We start from the raw sequence: 15,496 nt of genomic DNA, 5'->3' as shown, positions 1-15,496 counted from the left end.
CACCATGCCCCCATCCCACTGTAACACAGAAGGAGGGTCCTAGAGGCAGCGTAGGCCAATGTTTCCCTGAGCATCTTTTATCTTCTCATAGGAGCCCACCCAGGGACCTCAGGAGGCCTGACTGGGGATTCTCGAGGGCTGGTGGGTAACCCCTCTCACCTGCTCCCTGTCCTCACAAGCAGCTTCACCCACAAGCAGGGGGATGCAGGACAGCAGGAGTGACTGAGCAGGGAGTGGTGGGTGTGGGGAAAGCACCCACAATGCACTGACCCAGGGGCAGAGTAGACAAGGGTAGCACCAAACAGAAGGACCTCCCCCCACAGCACACAAAACACCCTCCCTCAATCACCAGATGCACTTCTGCTCCTCAGGGGGCGCGCCTGCACACACACACACACACACACACACACACACACACACGGACAATGTAATATTCAGAGGGTACATCCAGGAGTCCCAACCCTGACCAGGGAGAGCTGGGACAGGTGGCAAAGAGGAAGGCTGCCAGTCCCTCCCTCAATTCAGCTCTGAGAGGACGGGAGCATGGGCTACTTTCCTTCCTGCTTGGGAAAGGAGGTTGGAAACCCAGGAACAGCCCTTGATGGGAGGGGACAGAGGAAAGTGCTCTCTGCCCCCTCTCCTTGCAAGAGCAGAACCAGCAGGGTGTGGTTTTGGCTGGAAGGAGCAAGAGGGAGAGGACTTCAGCAGGATAAACAGGCTTATGAGTCCCGGGGTAAGTCCATCCAACTCTTTCCAGTGGGGCGGGAAGTTGTTCCAGGGGAAAGATGTTGGAGTGGGGTTGGGACATCATGCAAAGTGCTTGAGTGTCAGGTGCCGAGGACCCTGGTGGGGGCCGACTAAAACCTCTGTTCTCACTGGCTGTTAGCCTCCAGCTTGTAGGAAAGCTCAAAGAGGAGGTTCTGGTTGTCGATGACCTGGAACTGGCGCACGTAGGCCTTGGTCTGCAGGTGATGGGGCGATGCCTCCATATCCAGGCCTGGGGTGTAAGGAGAGAGAGGTGATTAGGCTGCCAGGCTCTCTTGTCCTCTAGCACACACTGGCCAGAGGACAAGGGTGCAGACTGGGACAGGTGTTGAGCAGGAGGGCCCCTGGGAAAGCCAAGGACAGCATGGCGAACTGACAAGTTTAAGGAAATAAACATTTGAGCAGGGATTTCCCCCAGAACCCTCCCACCCGGCAAAAGCACTACCTGCAGTGCTCTCGGAACCCTGGGTACTCACAGAGGGGCCGGCTCCGGTATTTGCGGACTGCCCTCACCTTTTCAGCCACTGAGTGCTGGGAGAGGACAAGAAATGAGCTCTGAAAAGGGCACAGGAAGAATACCCCCACGCTCCCCTTCCTCTTGTCTCCAGCTCTGCTGGGTTTACTCCCTCCAGCCCCCAATTCTGGAGGGTCTCTGAAGCACCAAAGAAGTGGGTGTAACCGGGTGCCAGATGAGGGAGAGGTAGCGCTGCCCCCCCACCCCAGAGCTGCCTGTTAGCTTTGCCGTGGGCGGGTTGCCACAGCAATGCCACCAGGGAGATAGTCCGGAGTCTGTCAGGCAAGCTGGGCACCATGGAGAAAGGCTGCTGTTTTTACGGGGGTGCCAGGAGAGGGGTAGGACACCATTCCCCCACTCATGGGACTAGGGCTGGCAGTGCCACTTACCAATTTCTCAATATTCACCAAACCATCCACAAGGGTCTTACTCCCCTCGTGCAGGAAAGTCAGGTCTAGGAGATGGAGAGGGAAGCAAGTGAGTAAGAGAGGAGGCCTAAAGGGCCCACCCCCTCCCCTGGAATCCCCTCAGTCTTGGGGGGCTCCTCTCCTCTGGGCACTCAGAGCTCAGTTGGGAGGGAACTGAGAGTCAGAACAGAGGTATGAAGAATGTGGACAGAGGAGCATAATTTGGGAACAACTGTCACCTTTGAGGATCAGAGGCACAAAAGGAATCACAGGAGGTTTCATCTTGGAGATTACTTCTCGGTAGCTTTTGTGGTTCCTGCAGGGGTCCTGGCATTCCGCAGAAGAAGGAAAAAGGAACAGATAGGTTCGGGGTACCCCAAAGACATCCCCCATCCCCTTTCTCATCCCCTACCCTAGTAGATAGGAGTATGAAGGAATATCTAGTTGGGAGTGTGCTGGGGAAGGTCTTGATTGCTCTCCCCCTCCTCCAGGGAAAATAGGGTAGTAGTCCTCCAGCACGGTGGGAAGAGGACGGGATCCTAGGCACCAAAAACCTTGAAAGGGATGCTTGAGGAAGAAGGTTTATGGGAACAGAAAGTCTCGGGTACAAGTCCAGGGGCAGATAAAAGCCAAACCCACTCACTGTCAGGTTCTCAAATTTGCGGAACAGGTTCTTGAATTTCCCTGGCAGCTTCTGCAGAGTGTGAAGGAAGAAGAAATGTCAGAGTGGAGCTCCTTGAGATTCATGGAAGCATCTGAAACCCCCAGGTGTTAGAGGGGGAAAGGACCTGAGTGTCTTGCAGGGGCTGGGAAGCTGGTGGGTGGGAAAGTGGAGTCACCCTTGGCTGGGTCTGGGAGCTGGATGCAGGCCAGAGAAATGAATTATTCTGGGGAAATGGAAGCCTCTGCCATGCACCAAGGTACCTCACCGAGTGCTGGCTGAAATGGGACCGCCATGTCTGTGACCTGGCCTGGGCTGCCTGCCCTCCCACTCAGGTGGGCCTTGTTACCCATCTGCACAGGGACAGAGTCCATTAGCCAGAGCTGTGTGCCCTGGGGCTGTATGGGCGCTTCTTTCCAATTGAAGTGAGCCCAGGATGTCAAGACTGAGGCTGGAGGCCAAGATCCCCGGGTGGGCCAGCACAAGTGGGAGGAAAGGAAAGGGAAGAGGTCACATTACCTCCCAAGTGGGAGGAGAGAAAAGGGAAGAGGTCACATTACCTCCCAGGTGAGCCGCAGGCGGCTGACTGCGGCGTTGTCCAGCCCCATGACCACTGCGTAGAAGGACAGCAGGTCCTGGTTCTGCTTGCAGCTGCGGGGTTGGGAGGCAGAGTTAGTGGGCGGTCAGGGGGCCATGGCACCGCCCCCACAACAGGCCTCAGTGCTCCCCCTCCCCCGCTGGCGCACTCACAGGGCAGCGATCTTGATGAACTTCTTGAGCAGCTGCACACGCTTGCCCGGGGCCTCGCAGAGCAGCACCTCCGTGGCCACCCAGTGGGTGACCTCGCTACAGCGCTGCAGGAGCAGCTCCAGGTTGGCCGTCTCCCGGCGACCGCGCTCACCGTGGAACACGTAGTCCACGAACTCCAGCTGCTCATGGTGGCAGTGGCCGCAGAGGGTGGCCAGGGTATGGTGGGTGTAGGTGGACAGATGGCAGTGCAAGGCGGTGAGGAAGGAAAGGCAGGAGAGTAGGAGAGTCGGGGAGGGAGGTGTAGAAAATAGGTGGGACAGGATGCCACAGAGATGAGGGAAAACAACCGACATGAATAATACTCTACCATCTATTGGGCACTTACAGGGTGCCAGGCACTTAACCCAAGTAATAGACATTTTTGTCGCTGCCTTATTTAATTTCTTTAATAGTAAATATTTTTAAAATATTAACCATGGTTCAGGTTCTGTGTAAGCAGCAATGGGGCCCTCAACCACCCTGCTAGGGGGTCTCTCTCTGCTGTTTTCCCAGATGAAGGGGACAAAGGCTTAGTGCGGGTTTTGGTGGTGCATTGCCCGAGGGCGTGCTGCAAGTGAGCGGTCTCATCATGGAGTTCAGCAGCAGAAACTGCCTCACTCCAGGCCCCCACATTTGGTACATTTCTCCCTCCTTGCCCCTAGCCCAGCACCAGCCTGTCCCCACCTCATGCACACATCGGAACAGCTCCCAGTGGAAGGCAGTAAGTTGGTTGGCAACATCCTCAGGCTCCACTCGGTGGATCTCTGTGTCTCCAGGGGAGACCTGGATTTCCTCGGGGAGGGGCACCTGGTGGCAGGCAGGGATACAGGCTGGGCTCCCCTCTGGGTTTGTGAGCTTCTGCTCACAGCCCCTCACAGCCCTCACTCCCAGCCAAGGCCATGTGAAGGTGTTCTTACCAGGGCCTCATAGCTGTCCCGGGTGCAGGCAAACAGGTGGCTGTTGATGCCCAGTGTGGTGAAGACACAGTCTTCAGTTGGCTGGAGAAGGACTTTCTCTGCAGAAAAAGGAGCTGCTCTGCCTCAGCCCTGGCCATTTGCACCCTCACACATCCCAGCCACTGTCGCCATCCTATCTAGAAACTCCTCACCCTGCATGGACACATTCTAGACTAATGGGACTTGTATTATCAATGGTTTATGTCATATTTTCCTGAAAATTTTCAAATAATGACTTCTTGTGCACTTATAACCTCTTTTTTCACTCCTGATGTTCTTTCTCAGCTCTTCTCTCATTCTTTCATCCCTATGACACTGGAAAAGCAGAAATTTCCCCCTGTCTTAGAGGGACATAAGGCTGTGACTACATTGTAGGCCTTTTGCCTTCCCACAGGGATTGGAGACCCACCCTGTGTCTTTAGCCTAAAAAACATAGCACCCTTAGGTACTCAAAAAGATTATAGAACTAGATCCCAAGGTTTGTAAGGCAGGCATCCAGATCAGCATCCAAGTGTCCTGGACCAGTGTTTCCCTAATTTTAATGTGCATAGAACAATAGCCTGGGGACCCTGTTAAAATGCACATTCTACCCAGCTGGTGTGGCTCAGGGGTTGAGCGTTGACCCATGCACCAAGAGTTTACCGATTCAGTTCCTGCCCAGTTAAGGCACATGCCCAGGTTCTGGGCCTGATCCCTAGTGTGGGGTGTGCAAGAGGTGGCCAATTGATGTTCTCTCTCGTAGGTGTTTCTTATCTCTCTTCCTCTCCCTTCCTCTCTCTAAAATCAATAAAGAAAAAAATTTTTTTTAAAATACACACTCTGATTCAGCAAGTCTGGAGTGGGGTCTGAAATACTGCATTTTTAATAAGCTTCTAGGAAATGCTCATATCCCAGCACCCCAGTTCAGATAGCCAGGGCCTAGAAGTCAGTTTTTACCCCACCCAGGACACTAGGCTTGTGAGTTTCTCCTCTCCTGGGGTCCCAGCGAGATCCTCCTGACCCTCACCTCCTGAAGAGGCCACAGCTACCAGGATGAGGGAATCCTCACGCCCAGCAGGCTCCTCCGAGTACTGCAGTTTCTCTGTCACAGAGCCCAGAATGTCCTGCACAGATGCTGAGAGGCGGCTGCGGATGGTCACGTAAGAATGATCAGGCATATAGACCCGGCAGAAGACTGGACAAAGACAGGAAGGTGGCTTTCATCAGAGGGCAGAATGGCAGCAACTGGCCCAGTCCCCCTCCAGGACACCTGTGTTCCCCACTACACCCCACCACTAACCCTAAATTGGTTGGCCTTGAAAAAGACTCTATGAAAGGGACTGGTTCTACTACACAGGGAGACTCCCTGGAGGGTGCCCAAGACCCAAGGCCCCAGGGGGTGCCCTGAGCCACTCAGGAACCCCTGTCCCTCCTAATGCCCACACTCACTCTCATCAGAGCCCCGGAAGGCCACTCGGGTCTGCAGACAGGAGTCTATCCGACGGAAGTGGCGGAAGAGTGGCTTCACCTGCTTGTTAGGTGGCTGGCTCTCCTCTGGGATCCTGGCATGGACACAGCTGGGCATCAGGAAGCCCTGCCAGGCATATGGAGCACCAGGCAGGCAACATCAAGCAGGGGTATCAGAATTGGGTCAAGGATGCACTGGCATCAGATTCAGAGAGTGGTTGGGGGGGTTAGAAGTGAGGACAATGGCCAGCAGGGGACAACTGTCCAAGTGACCCAAATAAAATGCCACTTCTTCCATGAATTCTTGTCTGATCCACCCCACCCACCAGGAAAAGTCACTTATTAATTTTTTTTTGCTATAGGACAATGGGCTACTACTTGTTTATGTGTGAGTCTTATCTCTTCTACAACACAGAGTTTCTGAGAGCTGGGATTAGTTCTTACTGGATTTTTTTTCATCCTTCAGGCCTAGCACATTACTCAGCACATGGGAAGTGTAGATCATCAGCTGTTTGCTGAATTTTGCCAACAAGAACTTCACAGTCTGGGAGGGAGACAGATGTGCATATAGCTACTTCTAACACAAGGCAGGTGTTAAGTGACATAACAAAGGTGCACGAAAAGTTATGTTGGTATGGGGGAGGGAGAAAACTATTCCTAAAAGGGAAGATCTGGGGAACTTTCATTGAGAAAATGGCATTTGATCTGGCCCTTGAAGGACAACAGGAAGAGAAGGGAATGGGAGGAAGTCCTTCTGGAATAGACCATATAAATGACAGCAGGAAGTTGGGAAAGCACAAAAGTTTAGGGAATGGGATGTATAGGGAGTGTCGTGAGCACAAGGCTATGTAGGAATTGAGATGAGAAGCATTAGCAGAAGATAGAAAGGAAAGAGTGTTGAATTCTGTGCTAGGATATTGCAATTTTTTCTTATTGGCCATGATGTTTTTGGAACGGGAGCATGATGTCAAGTTGGAAAGATCTCTCTGGTATCAACAAAAGAAGGGAGAGACAGACACAAGACCATAAGCCGAAGCCCTGAATTGAAGGCTGTGGCAATAAGCCAAGTGAGAGATAATGAGGCCTAAACAAGGGTTGTGGTGGTGGGAATTGAGGGGAGAGAAACTGAAAGGGCTGCAGGCATGGATGGATAGATGGATGGACAGACAGATGGATGGATGGAAGGATGGATGGATGTAGTGATGTCCTAAAGCCAGTACACGTTGGCTCACGAAAGCAGTTTGCTAAATGTTGCCAAATGGTTTTTAAATAAAGCTATTTAAAAAGTGTTTGAGCTGCCCTGGCTGGTTTGGCTCAATGGTAGAGCATCGACCCGCAGACCAATGAGTCACAGGTTCAATTCTGGCCAATAGCACGTACCTCTGTTGCGGTTTGTCCCGGGCCCTGGTCATGCAGGAGGCAACCAATCAATGTGTCCCTCTCACATCGATGTTTCTCTCTCTTTCCCTCCCACTCTATCTGAAGATAAATAGAAAAATATCCTCGGGTGAGGATTAAATAAATAAATAAATAAATAAATAAATAAGTTGGAGGAATCATTTTAAAAAATTAAAATAAAATAAAAAGTGTGTGAGCCCTGGCTGGGTAGCTCAGTTGGTTACTAACCATTAGAGCATCATCCCAATACATTGAGGTTGCAGGTTTGATTCCTACTCAGGGCACATACAAGAAGAAACCAATGAATGCATAAAATAAGTGGAACAATAAATCAATGCCTTTCTCTCTAAAAAATTTTTTTCAATTAAAAAAAGTTAAAAAGTGTGTGTGTGTTAATCTTACAGCCAAATTATTACCAAAAAGTAGTCTCCTAATTGTTTTACTACATTTTACTATTATCTATGCTCCTCGGGTTATTTACATCTATGATGTTTGCATGGTGAAATACTATATGATGGCCTCTACTGCACATCTCTTCCCAGTTTCACCTTCAGGGATGTCATGTTGGTAGCTTGAAATCAGCCATGGTGAGGGAATTTATACCATGGAAATCAGCAAAAGCTACAAATCAGGGTTTTTGTTTTTTCTGAAGTGCTGGTGTTAAATATTTACCAGTATGCATTGTAATGGACAAAAAAGTGACTGGAGCCCTGGCCATGGCTCAGTTGGTCGGAGTGTGATCCTGTGCACCAAAAGGTCGCAGGTTCGATTTCTGGTCAGAGCGCATGCCCAGATTGCGGGCTCAATCCCTGGTCTGGTTGTATATGGAAGGCAACTGATTGATGCTTCTCTCTCTCTCTCCCTCTCCATTGCTCTCTCCAAAAATCAATAAAATGCTTTAAAAAAAAAAAAAAAAAAAAAGGAACATATCCTTGGATGAGGATTGAAAAAAAAAAAAAGTGACTTGAGACAGTCTTTGTGCTACTCTCCAGTAAGAGAAAGGAACTGAAATAAAACCATATTGGACCCAGCCAGTGTGGCTCAGTGGTTGAGCGTCAACCTGTGCACCAAGTTCGAATCCCGGCCAGGGCACATGCCCAGGTTGTGGGCCAGATCCCCAGTGGGGAGCACGCAGGAGGCGGCCTTTTGATGTTCTCTTTCATCAATGTTTCCATCTCTCTCTCCTTCTCCCTTCCTCTCTCTCTAAAAATCTATTTAAAAAAAAAAATAACCATATTAGAGTCAAAAGCCAGTCCATAAGAGAGAAACACTGGACTTTTCTCCTTTCCCCTTCCCCAACCCATTCCCCTCACTTTAGCTCCACTGTTTCCACAAGCTGGTGAAGCCTCAGTGTGTCCTCTCGGAGGTCCTGGTAAAGGGACTCATCCTTCATAATCAGCAGGTACAGATCCTGGGGAGAGGGGGAGAAAGGTGAGGGCATCACTCTCTGTAAGGTCTCCATGCCTTCAAGCATAGGAGAACCATATAAGCTAAGGCTCTCTGGCATCTTTGCTTCTAGTACCCAGCTGGAAGAGTATGGCTCTTTCAAAGGGGCCCCTTCCAGATCTAATAGCCTGCTCACCCGCCTTTGCTTCCCAGGCCCACCTTGATGATGCGGCCAGCCCCCTCTTCCTCCTGCAGCAGCCCTTGGTAGGTGTCCAAGAAATGAAGAAGCATGGCTAGACAGGCCTGCTTCTGGCCCAGTCCCTCTGGGCCCTCCCTGCCTCCTGCCAAAACAAAGCTGACCCTGAAGTTAAGAAAAAACCCTAGGCAGACAGACCTGAGGAAATGGAAGGAAGATGGGAGGCTAAATCACCTCCAAATATTTTCTAGATTTGGAGCTAGGACGAAAGGAGATCCGGGGGTCCCTGGAACCAAGAACCCCTCATGCCCCAGCCCAGAGTAGGTAGGATGGCACCCACTTGGCCACATACAGCTCCCACCTCTGAATTTCACTTGAGGATATCCTGTCTGGACCCACCCAACCTTCACCAGCTCACACATGGAGCTCATAGCAGGCTGATAAAGGTCAATGGTGCTCACCACAAACCTGACCATACCTCAGTGTAAGTAAGGCCGGTATTTCTGAGAGAGCCTATGATATTCTACTCAGTGGCCTGACATTTGCAATTAGGTACTAAAATAACTCAGTGAGAGGCCCTGTGCTTACATGAGACCCTATGAATAGCCCAGCCAGTGGCTTGTCTCTAGTAGACCCTACAGAAGCACAGCCATGACCTGATGTCTACATCAGACCCTGTAATAACTCACTGGGCAACCAGATGTTTAGAACAACAATTCAGTGGGGAGAGAGGCACTCTTAATAGAATAATAACACCTTATACTGGTATAGGGCTTAATCTCCAAAGCACTCCCACATCTGCAATCAGATCTATCTCCACAGTAGCCCTGTAGGTAGGCAGGGGAGGTGCTATTTACTCCCATTTTATAGAAGAGGAAACTGAGGCCCCAGGAGGTTAGGTAATCTGTTCAGGGTCACACAGCTGGTAATTAGAAGAAAAACGGGTTGAAACCCAAGGTGTTTTGTAAGGGAGAATTTAGGCCCAGACATCACATGTGGGGTGGTGGGAGTAGCTCTCTCCTGACCTCCTCTTTTGCAAGCTCCACAAAAGGATATTACTGGTGTAACTCCTGCAGAAATTTCTCCGTGGGGAGGAAGAGAGAATGGGTGAGGACGATGTCATCCAGCAGGATATCTGTAGAGATCAATTGGCACCACTGATGTCAGGAGGGCACTTCCAGGACCCAACCAGACACTCCCCACCCCACTCTGTTGCCTCCAAGGGCAAATTTTCCTTAGCCAGACTGGAGCCCCAGCCACCTGCCCCATCATGCTCTGCACACACACACACACACACACACACACACACACGCGCGCGCGCACGGGCGTGTGTGTGTGTGTGTGTGTGTGTGTGTGTGTGTGTGTGTGAAAGTTCTGGGCAGCCACTGCTGGGGTGGGGTTGGCAGCTGCCAAGGCAGCTGGAGGGAAGGAGGGGGCACCCTTCGATGGCCACACCCACTTCTCTTCAGCGTGTGTGGGAAGCTGGTCAGCTGATACACCAAGCTTGAGATCTGCCCATGAGAAGAGGTAGCCCACAGAAGGGTCTTTAGACAGAGACAACTTCCAAACATAGAGGTCAGGGTCTGCAGTGTGTGTGTGTCCCTCCTCCCCTCCCCACTCCCTCCCTAACAGCTTTGAGTTCCAACTAGGCAGGTGAGAATCAGCCCCATTAAAAGGGAGATGGAGCAACTGCCATCTCTTTGATCCTAAAGCCTTTAAAGAGAAAACCCTGTGTCCTCTACATGCCCAGAGATGGTAGGGTTAATGATGGAAGGGTGGAGGGGAGTGGCTCCTCCCACCACCCCATTCCCCTCCACACCCCCATCTGGGCCTGGCTCAGCCAGTCAGCCAGGTACAAGGTCGCCCTGACTTGCATCCAGCCCTGGGGTGGGGCAGGGCAGCCTGGCACAAACAGACAGGCTGGGTGCAGGGAGGGAGCCAGGTGTCCTTACCAGGACAGGTTAGGGCCAGGTCCCCAGGCACTGCCCTAGGACAAAACCAAGACTTCTATGGGCCCTTGGCTCACCATCCCCTGGCCTCCAATTCTAGCCATGAAGGTGGAGGAGAACCAACACGAGATCCTCTACTTCAACTCTTTCATTTCACAAATGAGAGGAAACCAAGGCCCAAGGCCCAGGGCCTTGCCTGGAGCTGGACTAAGAACCCACACTCAGATACCTGAGGCAAACAGAGTATCTGGGTAGACCCAGTGGTCAAATGGGGCTGCTTAGACTTTTGAGAGACTGGCTAGTTTGGGGTACCCATGGGAATCAAGGTGGCTTAAGAACATTGGTATTGAAGAATATCAGAGTGGCAGGTTAAGCTGATTTTCATTCACTCTGGAGCTGGTTTGGGGTTCCCCAAACCAGTTACTCTGGGAATCAAGCCTGCCAGGCCAGATAACACAGGTGACAATCAATTCAGGAGTCCTTCCCCAGGGAAGACTGTGGCACCAGGCACCAGAAAAGGTTTCTTCCTTTACCTCTCTACCCAGCTACCCCACTATATTCTCAAAGTGAGTCTGAGAGCCCCTCTGCTGATGTCCAGCTCCAGGGATGGGGGACTAGGAATAGAGATGCCCAACATCCTTCCTATACTCTTTATCCCACTGGAGAACTAAGTCAGAATGAAGAAAGAAGAGCACAGGGCAGAAGGGGGGAGATGCTGCTGTGGGGGCTACAGTTTGGAGTCTGTTTCTTCCAAGGCAGGCTCCAGTCCAATGCACAGCCTCCCCAGGGAATGTGTCATAGAGACACAGGGTGGGGAGTGTAGGCGGGAAGTTATGGTTAGGAGAGCTGTATGTGTTTGATATTTTTCTAATTAAATCCAAAAGGTGTCAGCTCCCCAGGGCAGCTACAGCCTGAGCCAAAGGAGAGGGTCCAGGTCTTGAGAAAAATCTAGGGGAGTGGAGCCCTCTTCCACACACCTAAGCTGGGGCTCCTTGCAGAGGCCAAAGAGCACAGTGGGAAACCCCCATCTTGAAATTCTCAACCAGGGCTCCCAATCCCCAGACCCTGCTGGGCTTAGTGAGATGCCAACAGCTAGAACTAAAGACCCACAGGTATTCTATCTCAGCAACTAATCAGCAATTTGGGTCTGCTTCCTCAAAGTCCCCTTAATAGGGGTGCTTGTGAGGAGTGGTGAAATAGCATAATCATTTAGGGAATACGCTTCTCAGGGTGTGGTTATTATTTTTGAAAGAGGCCATGTGCTGAGGCCTGCCAGGGGAAGGGTGGGAGCTGGAAAGGCTCAGACCCCCTTAGACTCCACAGGGCCCTGATGTCTAGCTAGCCACCTCTTTTCCAACAACACCTCTGAGTCAGCCTTCAACTAGAACACCCCCCACACCCCTCAAGCTGCTAAGGACAATGCATCCCTTTGCCGGAACCCAAAAGCCAGCTCAGGCCCTGTGCCTGTCTGGCACTGCCCCACACTGATTGGACCAGCCCTCTGCTATGGCCTTCTAAACAGAATGGGGGACTCCTGGAAGGTCTTTCAGGCTTGGGCACCCTGGTGGGGGAGGGGGACACAGGCTGCTCTGGGCAGCTTCCATCTTAGTGTGTCAGGCCCTAATTTGGGGCCCCAGAAGGACGTAATCAATATCAGGGACCCAAGAATCTATGGATAAAATGTCCAAGGGAAATGAAGGGTAGCTTAAGGAGAGACAGGTTCAGCTTTTTCCCCAGCTATGGATGAGGCAGCTACAGGGAGCAAGGTGGCACCGCCACTTCTGTTCTACAGAAGGGTCTGTTCCTCCGATGAGCCCCTACCCCACTTCAGTCAACCTCTTAACCCAACACTGAGGCTCCAGCATAGCGTCAGCCCGACATTCCAAGGGCAGGGAAGAGGAACCAGGTGGCAACCCCCTCCTCTGGGATGGATGAGCCAGCCGACTCCTTACCTGAGGCGGCGCTGTCCCTGGTGGCCACTCCGGCCAGCCGCTGCAGAACCCGATTCAGAAGATGCTCCGGCCGCTCGGGGGCGCCCAGGGGGGCCCAGGGTGGGGAAGTCAGGGGCTCGCCTGGAGACAGCTCGTCAGAGGAGTACGAGGAAGGGGAGCGCAGGGGCCCCCCTCCCCCGAGCGGCCCGGGCCCCGGCACCTCCTCTAACTGCAGCCAGCAGGGTCCCCCGCTGCCGAGCTCCTCCGTGACCCCCGCCGGCTCTCCACCTTCCTCCTCGGGGGGCGGCTCCAGCCCCGGCTCAGCGGGGGGCTCCCGAAGGAAAGCTGGGAGCAGCAGGCGAGACACGCTCTGACGCCGCTGCAGTGGCCGCGGTCCCCCGGCTGAACCGCCGCCCCCGCCAGGTCCCCCACCCCCTCCGGGCCCGCTGCAGCTCCCTGGACCCCCGCCGGGACCTCCCGCCACCGTTCGCCCCGCCAGCTGCGACGTCTGCTTCTTCAGAAATTTCTCCAGCGGCTTCATGCCCCCCCACCCGCCCCTCTTCTCGGGGCCGCCGGGGGACCCAGGTGTCCCAGGCGCGGGCGGGGGGGCGGGAACACGATGCTCAGAGCCGGAGGGGCAGAGCGGAGGGCCGTGCCAGGCGCTGGACTGGGGGCCCGAGTTGCCCGAGGCTCGCTGGCAGGAGTCCAGTGGCCAGTGGCCCGGGGAGATGCCAGAGGGAAGTGGTGCCCGTCCTTAGCGGCCTCCCATGCCGGCTGCAACCGGCAGGCTGCCCGAAGGGAGGGTCGGCTGCGGGGCCAGTGCCCCGGCTCTGCGCTCGTGGGCCGGGCTGCCGCGGCAGAAGCAGCGGGCGGAGCGCAAGGCTGAGAGGACGCGGCGGCGGCGGCGGCGGCGGCGGCGCTCCTGACCGCGGGGAAGGTGGCAGAACTGAGACCGCGCCCCCTCTCCCAGTCCCCGCCCCTGCCTTTCCTGGGCCCGCCCCCTGGGCCGCGCGAGGCTTGAACTTGGGCGTTGGAACTAACCATGGGGGCCACATGGGATTCTAAGCGGCTGAATGGGATTGGGTGGAGAGTTCAGAGAAGATGCAGCAATTAAGGACAAAAGTAAGAGTGGGATATATCAATGGAGAGGGACCCCTGGCTCGGGGGCTTACGGGGACCCTAGTATCATTTCAAAGAACCAGGGCAGATCTGTGGCCTGCATGCCTTGACTCACCTACCTGTACTCAGATGAGGCCTACGAAAACTGCTGATTGGGTGTCCATTACTCTCAACCTAGATAGTGTATTCTGTTGACATACAGGAATATGTGGTCTTTATCTCCCTTCTTGCAAGAGGGCTGGGAAGACCTTGAGTGGATTGGCATTGGCCCCGGGGGCGGCACTCATCTAACCTTTCTGTTAGAGCACAATAGATGGTGAGGGCCTGGCCTGTGAAAGGCAGGTACTGGCAGGCAGGTAGGAGCCAGGCGAGGAGCAGCAGGTTGTGGCAGGTCTAGTTGGGGTGAGAAGAGACAGTAGGCAGTGGGGAGGAGACCAGGAGCACAAGGATACCTAAGCCCAGCTGGCAGTAGAAAGAAGCAGGGCCGTGGAGATGGGTGACAAGCTCCAGAGCTGCCATCTCACATCACGTATAGAGAACACTCCCCCAGAGTTGACACAACCATGGAGTGGGGAAGGTGGTGCCAAATTTGCACTCCAAATAATCCTTATACCTGATGCCTATGCCAGGAGCATTCTGTTCCTAAGGTGGGTAGAGATATGCTCAGCATAAGCACATCGAGATTAAGGTAACAAGGTTGGGGAGTGGCACCAGGTTCCAGATGGGTTGAGACGCCTTGGACAATGCCGCACCCATTTGCTGTGCACCGACCAGGCGGGGCAAGGAATGCTAAAGCCTGGGAGTGGTGGTAGAACTAAACAGGGTGCGCACTCCACATGCATTGGTGTGTGTGCATATCTGGTCCTATATACGCTAGAGCATGTGTTCACAGAAATGAGCTTGCACACCCATCTGTGGATTTAGAAAGGGAACAGTAAATAGGAGAGAGCACAATTTTGGCTAAGAAGCTGAAATAGAGATCCAAGTATCAGCTTCCTGGGCTCCCTTTATTAGATACCCCAATATCCCTGGGGTTATGAGGGGAAACTGGCAGTGGCTTGGAGCTCCCCAGGCATTTTATGAACCAAATAAGAAAAGGGGAGGGCTCCACGCCCAGCACATGCCACAGTTACCAGATTAAGCTGGTTGCCTTGGTAACCTCCTCTCTGGGCAGGATTTGGGATTGTCAGTTAGGAAGGGGGAAGAATTGGGGAGTGTAGAGAGTGTGGGGACTGAAAATAAAAGGGGCAGAGAGACTGCTAGAAACTGGGAGCCTTGGGAACAGGATCCTAGGACCCCTCCAACTACTCAAGGATATCAGGCAGAGACTAAGTTCAAGATCTTGAATCAGGGAGGAAAGCCAGCATTGAGTCATGGTTCTCCTTGAACAGCGCTGGTATTTGCCCCAACCGCACACTAGAACCCAGAACTTTTCAAAAATACTGAAATGGCCCTGGCCGGTTTGGCTCAGCGGTTAGAACGTCGGCCTGTAGTCCAGAGAGACCCGGGTTCGGTTCCCGCTAAGGGCATGTACTTCGGTTGCAGTTTGTCCCAGCCCTGGTTGGTCGTACAGGCGGCACCACTCGATATGTCTCTTTCACGTCGATGTTTCTCTCTCTCTTCCTCTCCCTCCCTCCCACTCTATCTGAACAAAAAATGGAAAAATGTCCTCGGGTGAGGGTAAAAAATAAATAAATAAAAATACTGAAATGGCTCCAAGGTTTGTGGTATTTTGTAAAAGATCCCCAAGTAATTAAAATAGCCAGGGCTGCAAATCACTGCCCCAGAGAGACACCCCAACACAAGCAGGTGGCAGATACTGGGAGACTTCGGGATTCTTTCTCTGCTGTTCTGCATTGCCCACAAGGTAGCAGATGTGTGTGCTGACCACAAGGGGGAGAAGGGCTGGCAGGGCACCTATACTCTATCATGGAAGAAACTGAGGGAAAGAGGGTGGAATAATTAACAACTGTGAGGAG

At 53.0% G+C, this 15,496-nt stretch overlaps 1 protein-coding gene across 1 annotated transcript; it reads right to left on the bottom strand.

Moving 5' to 3' along the window:
• Nucleotides 1-495: 495 nt before the first annotated feature.
• RAPGEFL1 (Rap guanine nucleotide exchange factor like 1) lies at nt 496-12,939 on the bottom strand. The gene is made up of 15 exons (XM_036268922.1): nt 12,420-12,939; nt 9,578-9,653; nt 8,542-8,683; nt 8,250-8,347; nt 5,521-5,633; nt 5,099-5,266; nt 4,054-4,151; nt 3,821-3,943; nt 3,098-3,276; nt 2,908-2,998; nt 2,330-2,380; nt 1,926-2,013; nt 1,669-1,733; nt 1,242-1,296; nt 496-997 (listed from the first exon to the last, which is right to left on the bottom strand). Exons 1-15 carry the CDS (start codon nt 12,937-12,939, stop codon nt 873-875), a joined length of 1,992 nt encoding a protein of 663 aa, XP_036124815.1. The 3' UTR covers nt 496-872.
• Between the last annotated feature and the right edge of the window lie 2,557 nt (nt 12,940-15,496).

The sequence above is a fragment of the Molossus molossus genome, unplaced genomic scaffold, assembly GCF_014108415.1.
Source record: "Molossus molossus isolate mMolMol1 unplaced genomic scaffold, mMolMol1.p scaffold_m16_p_19, whole genome shotgun sequence".
NCBI classification, from domain to species: Eukaryota; Metazoa; Chordata; class Mammalia; order Chiroptera; family Molossidae; genus Molossus; species Molossus molossus.
Note: the sequence above shows the minus strand (reverse complement) of the source record. Positions and strands in the feature narration are given on the sequence as shown.

Bases quoted from the DNA above. Each gene is read 5' to 3' on its own strand.
- RAPGEFL1 (XM_036268922.1), bottom strand. From the start codon at position 12,939: ATGAAGCCGCTGGAGAAATTTCTGAAGAAGCAGACGTCGCAGCTGGCG. The intron at 2,381-2,907 runs GTAATGTGACCT...CACACTCTGCAG, and splicing joins GCCTGCGGCTCACCTGGGAG to AAGCTGCCAGGGAAATTCAA. The intron at 998-1,241 runs GTGAGTACCCAG...CTTACACCCCAG, and splicing joins ATACCGGAGCCGGCCCCTCT to GCCTGGATATGGAGGCATCG.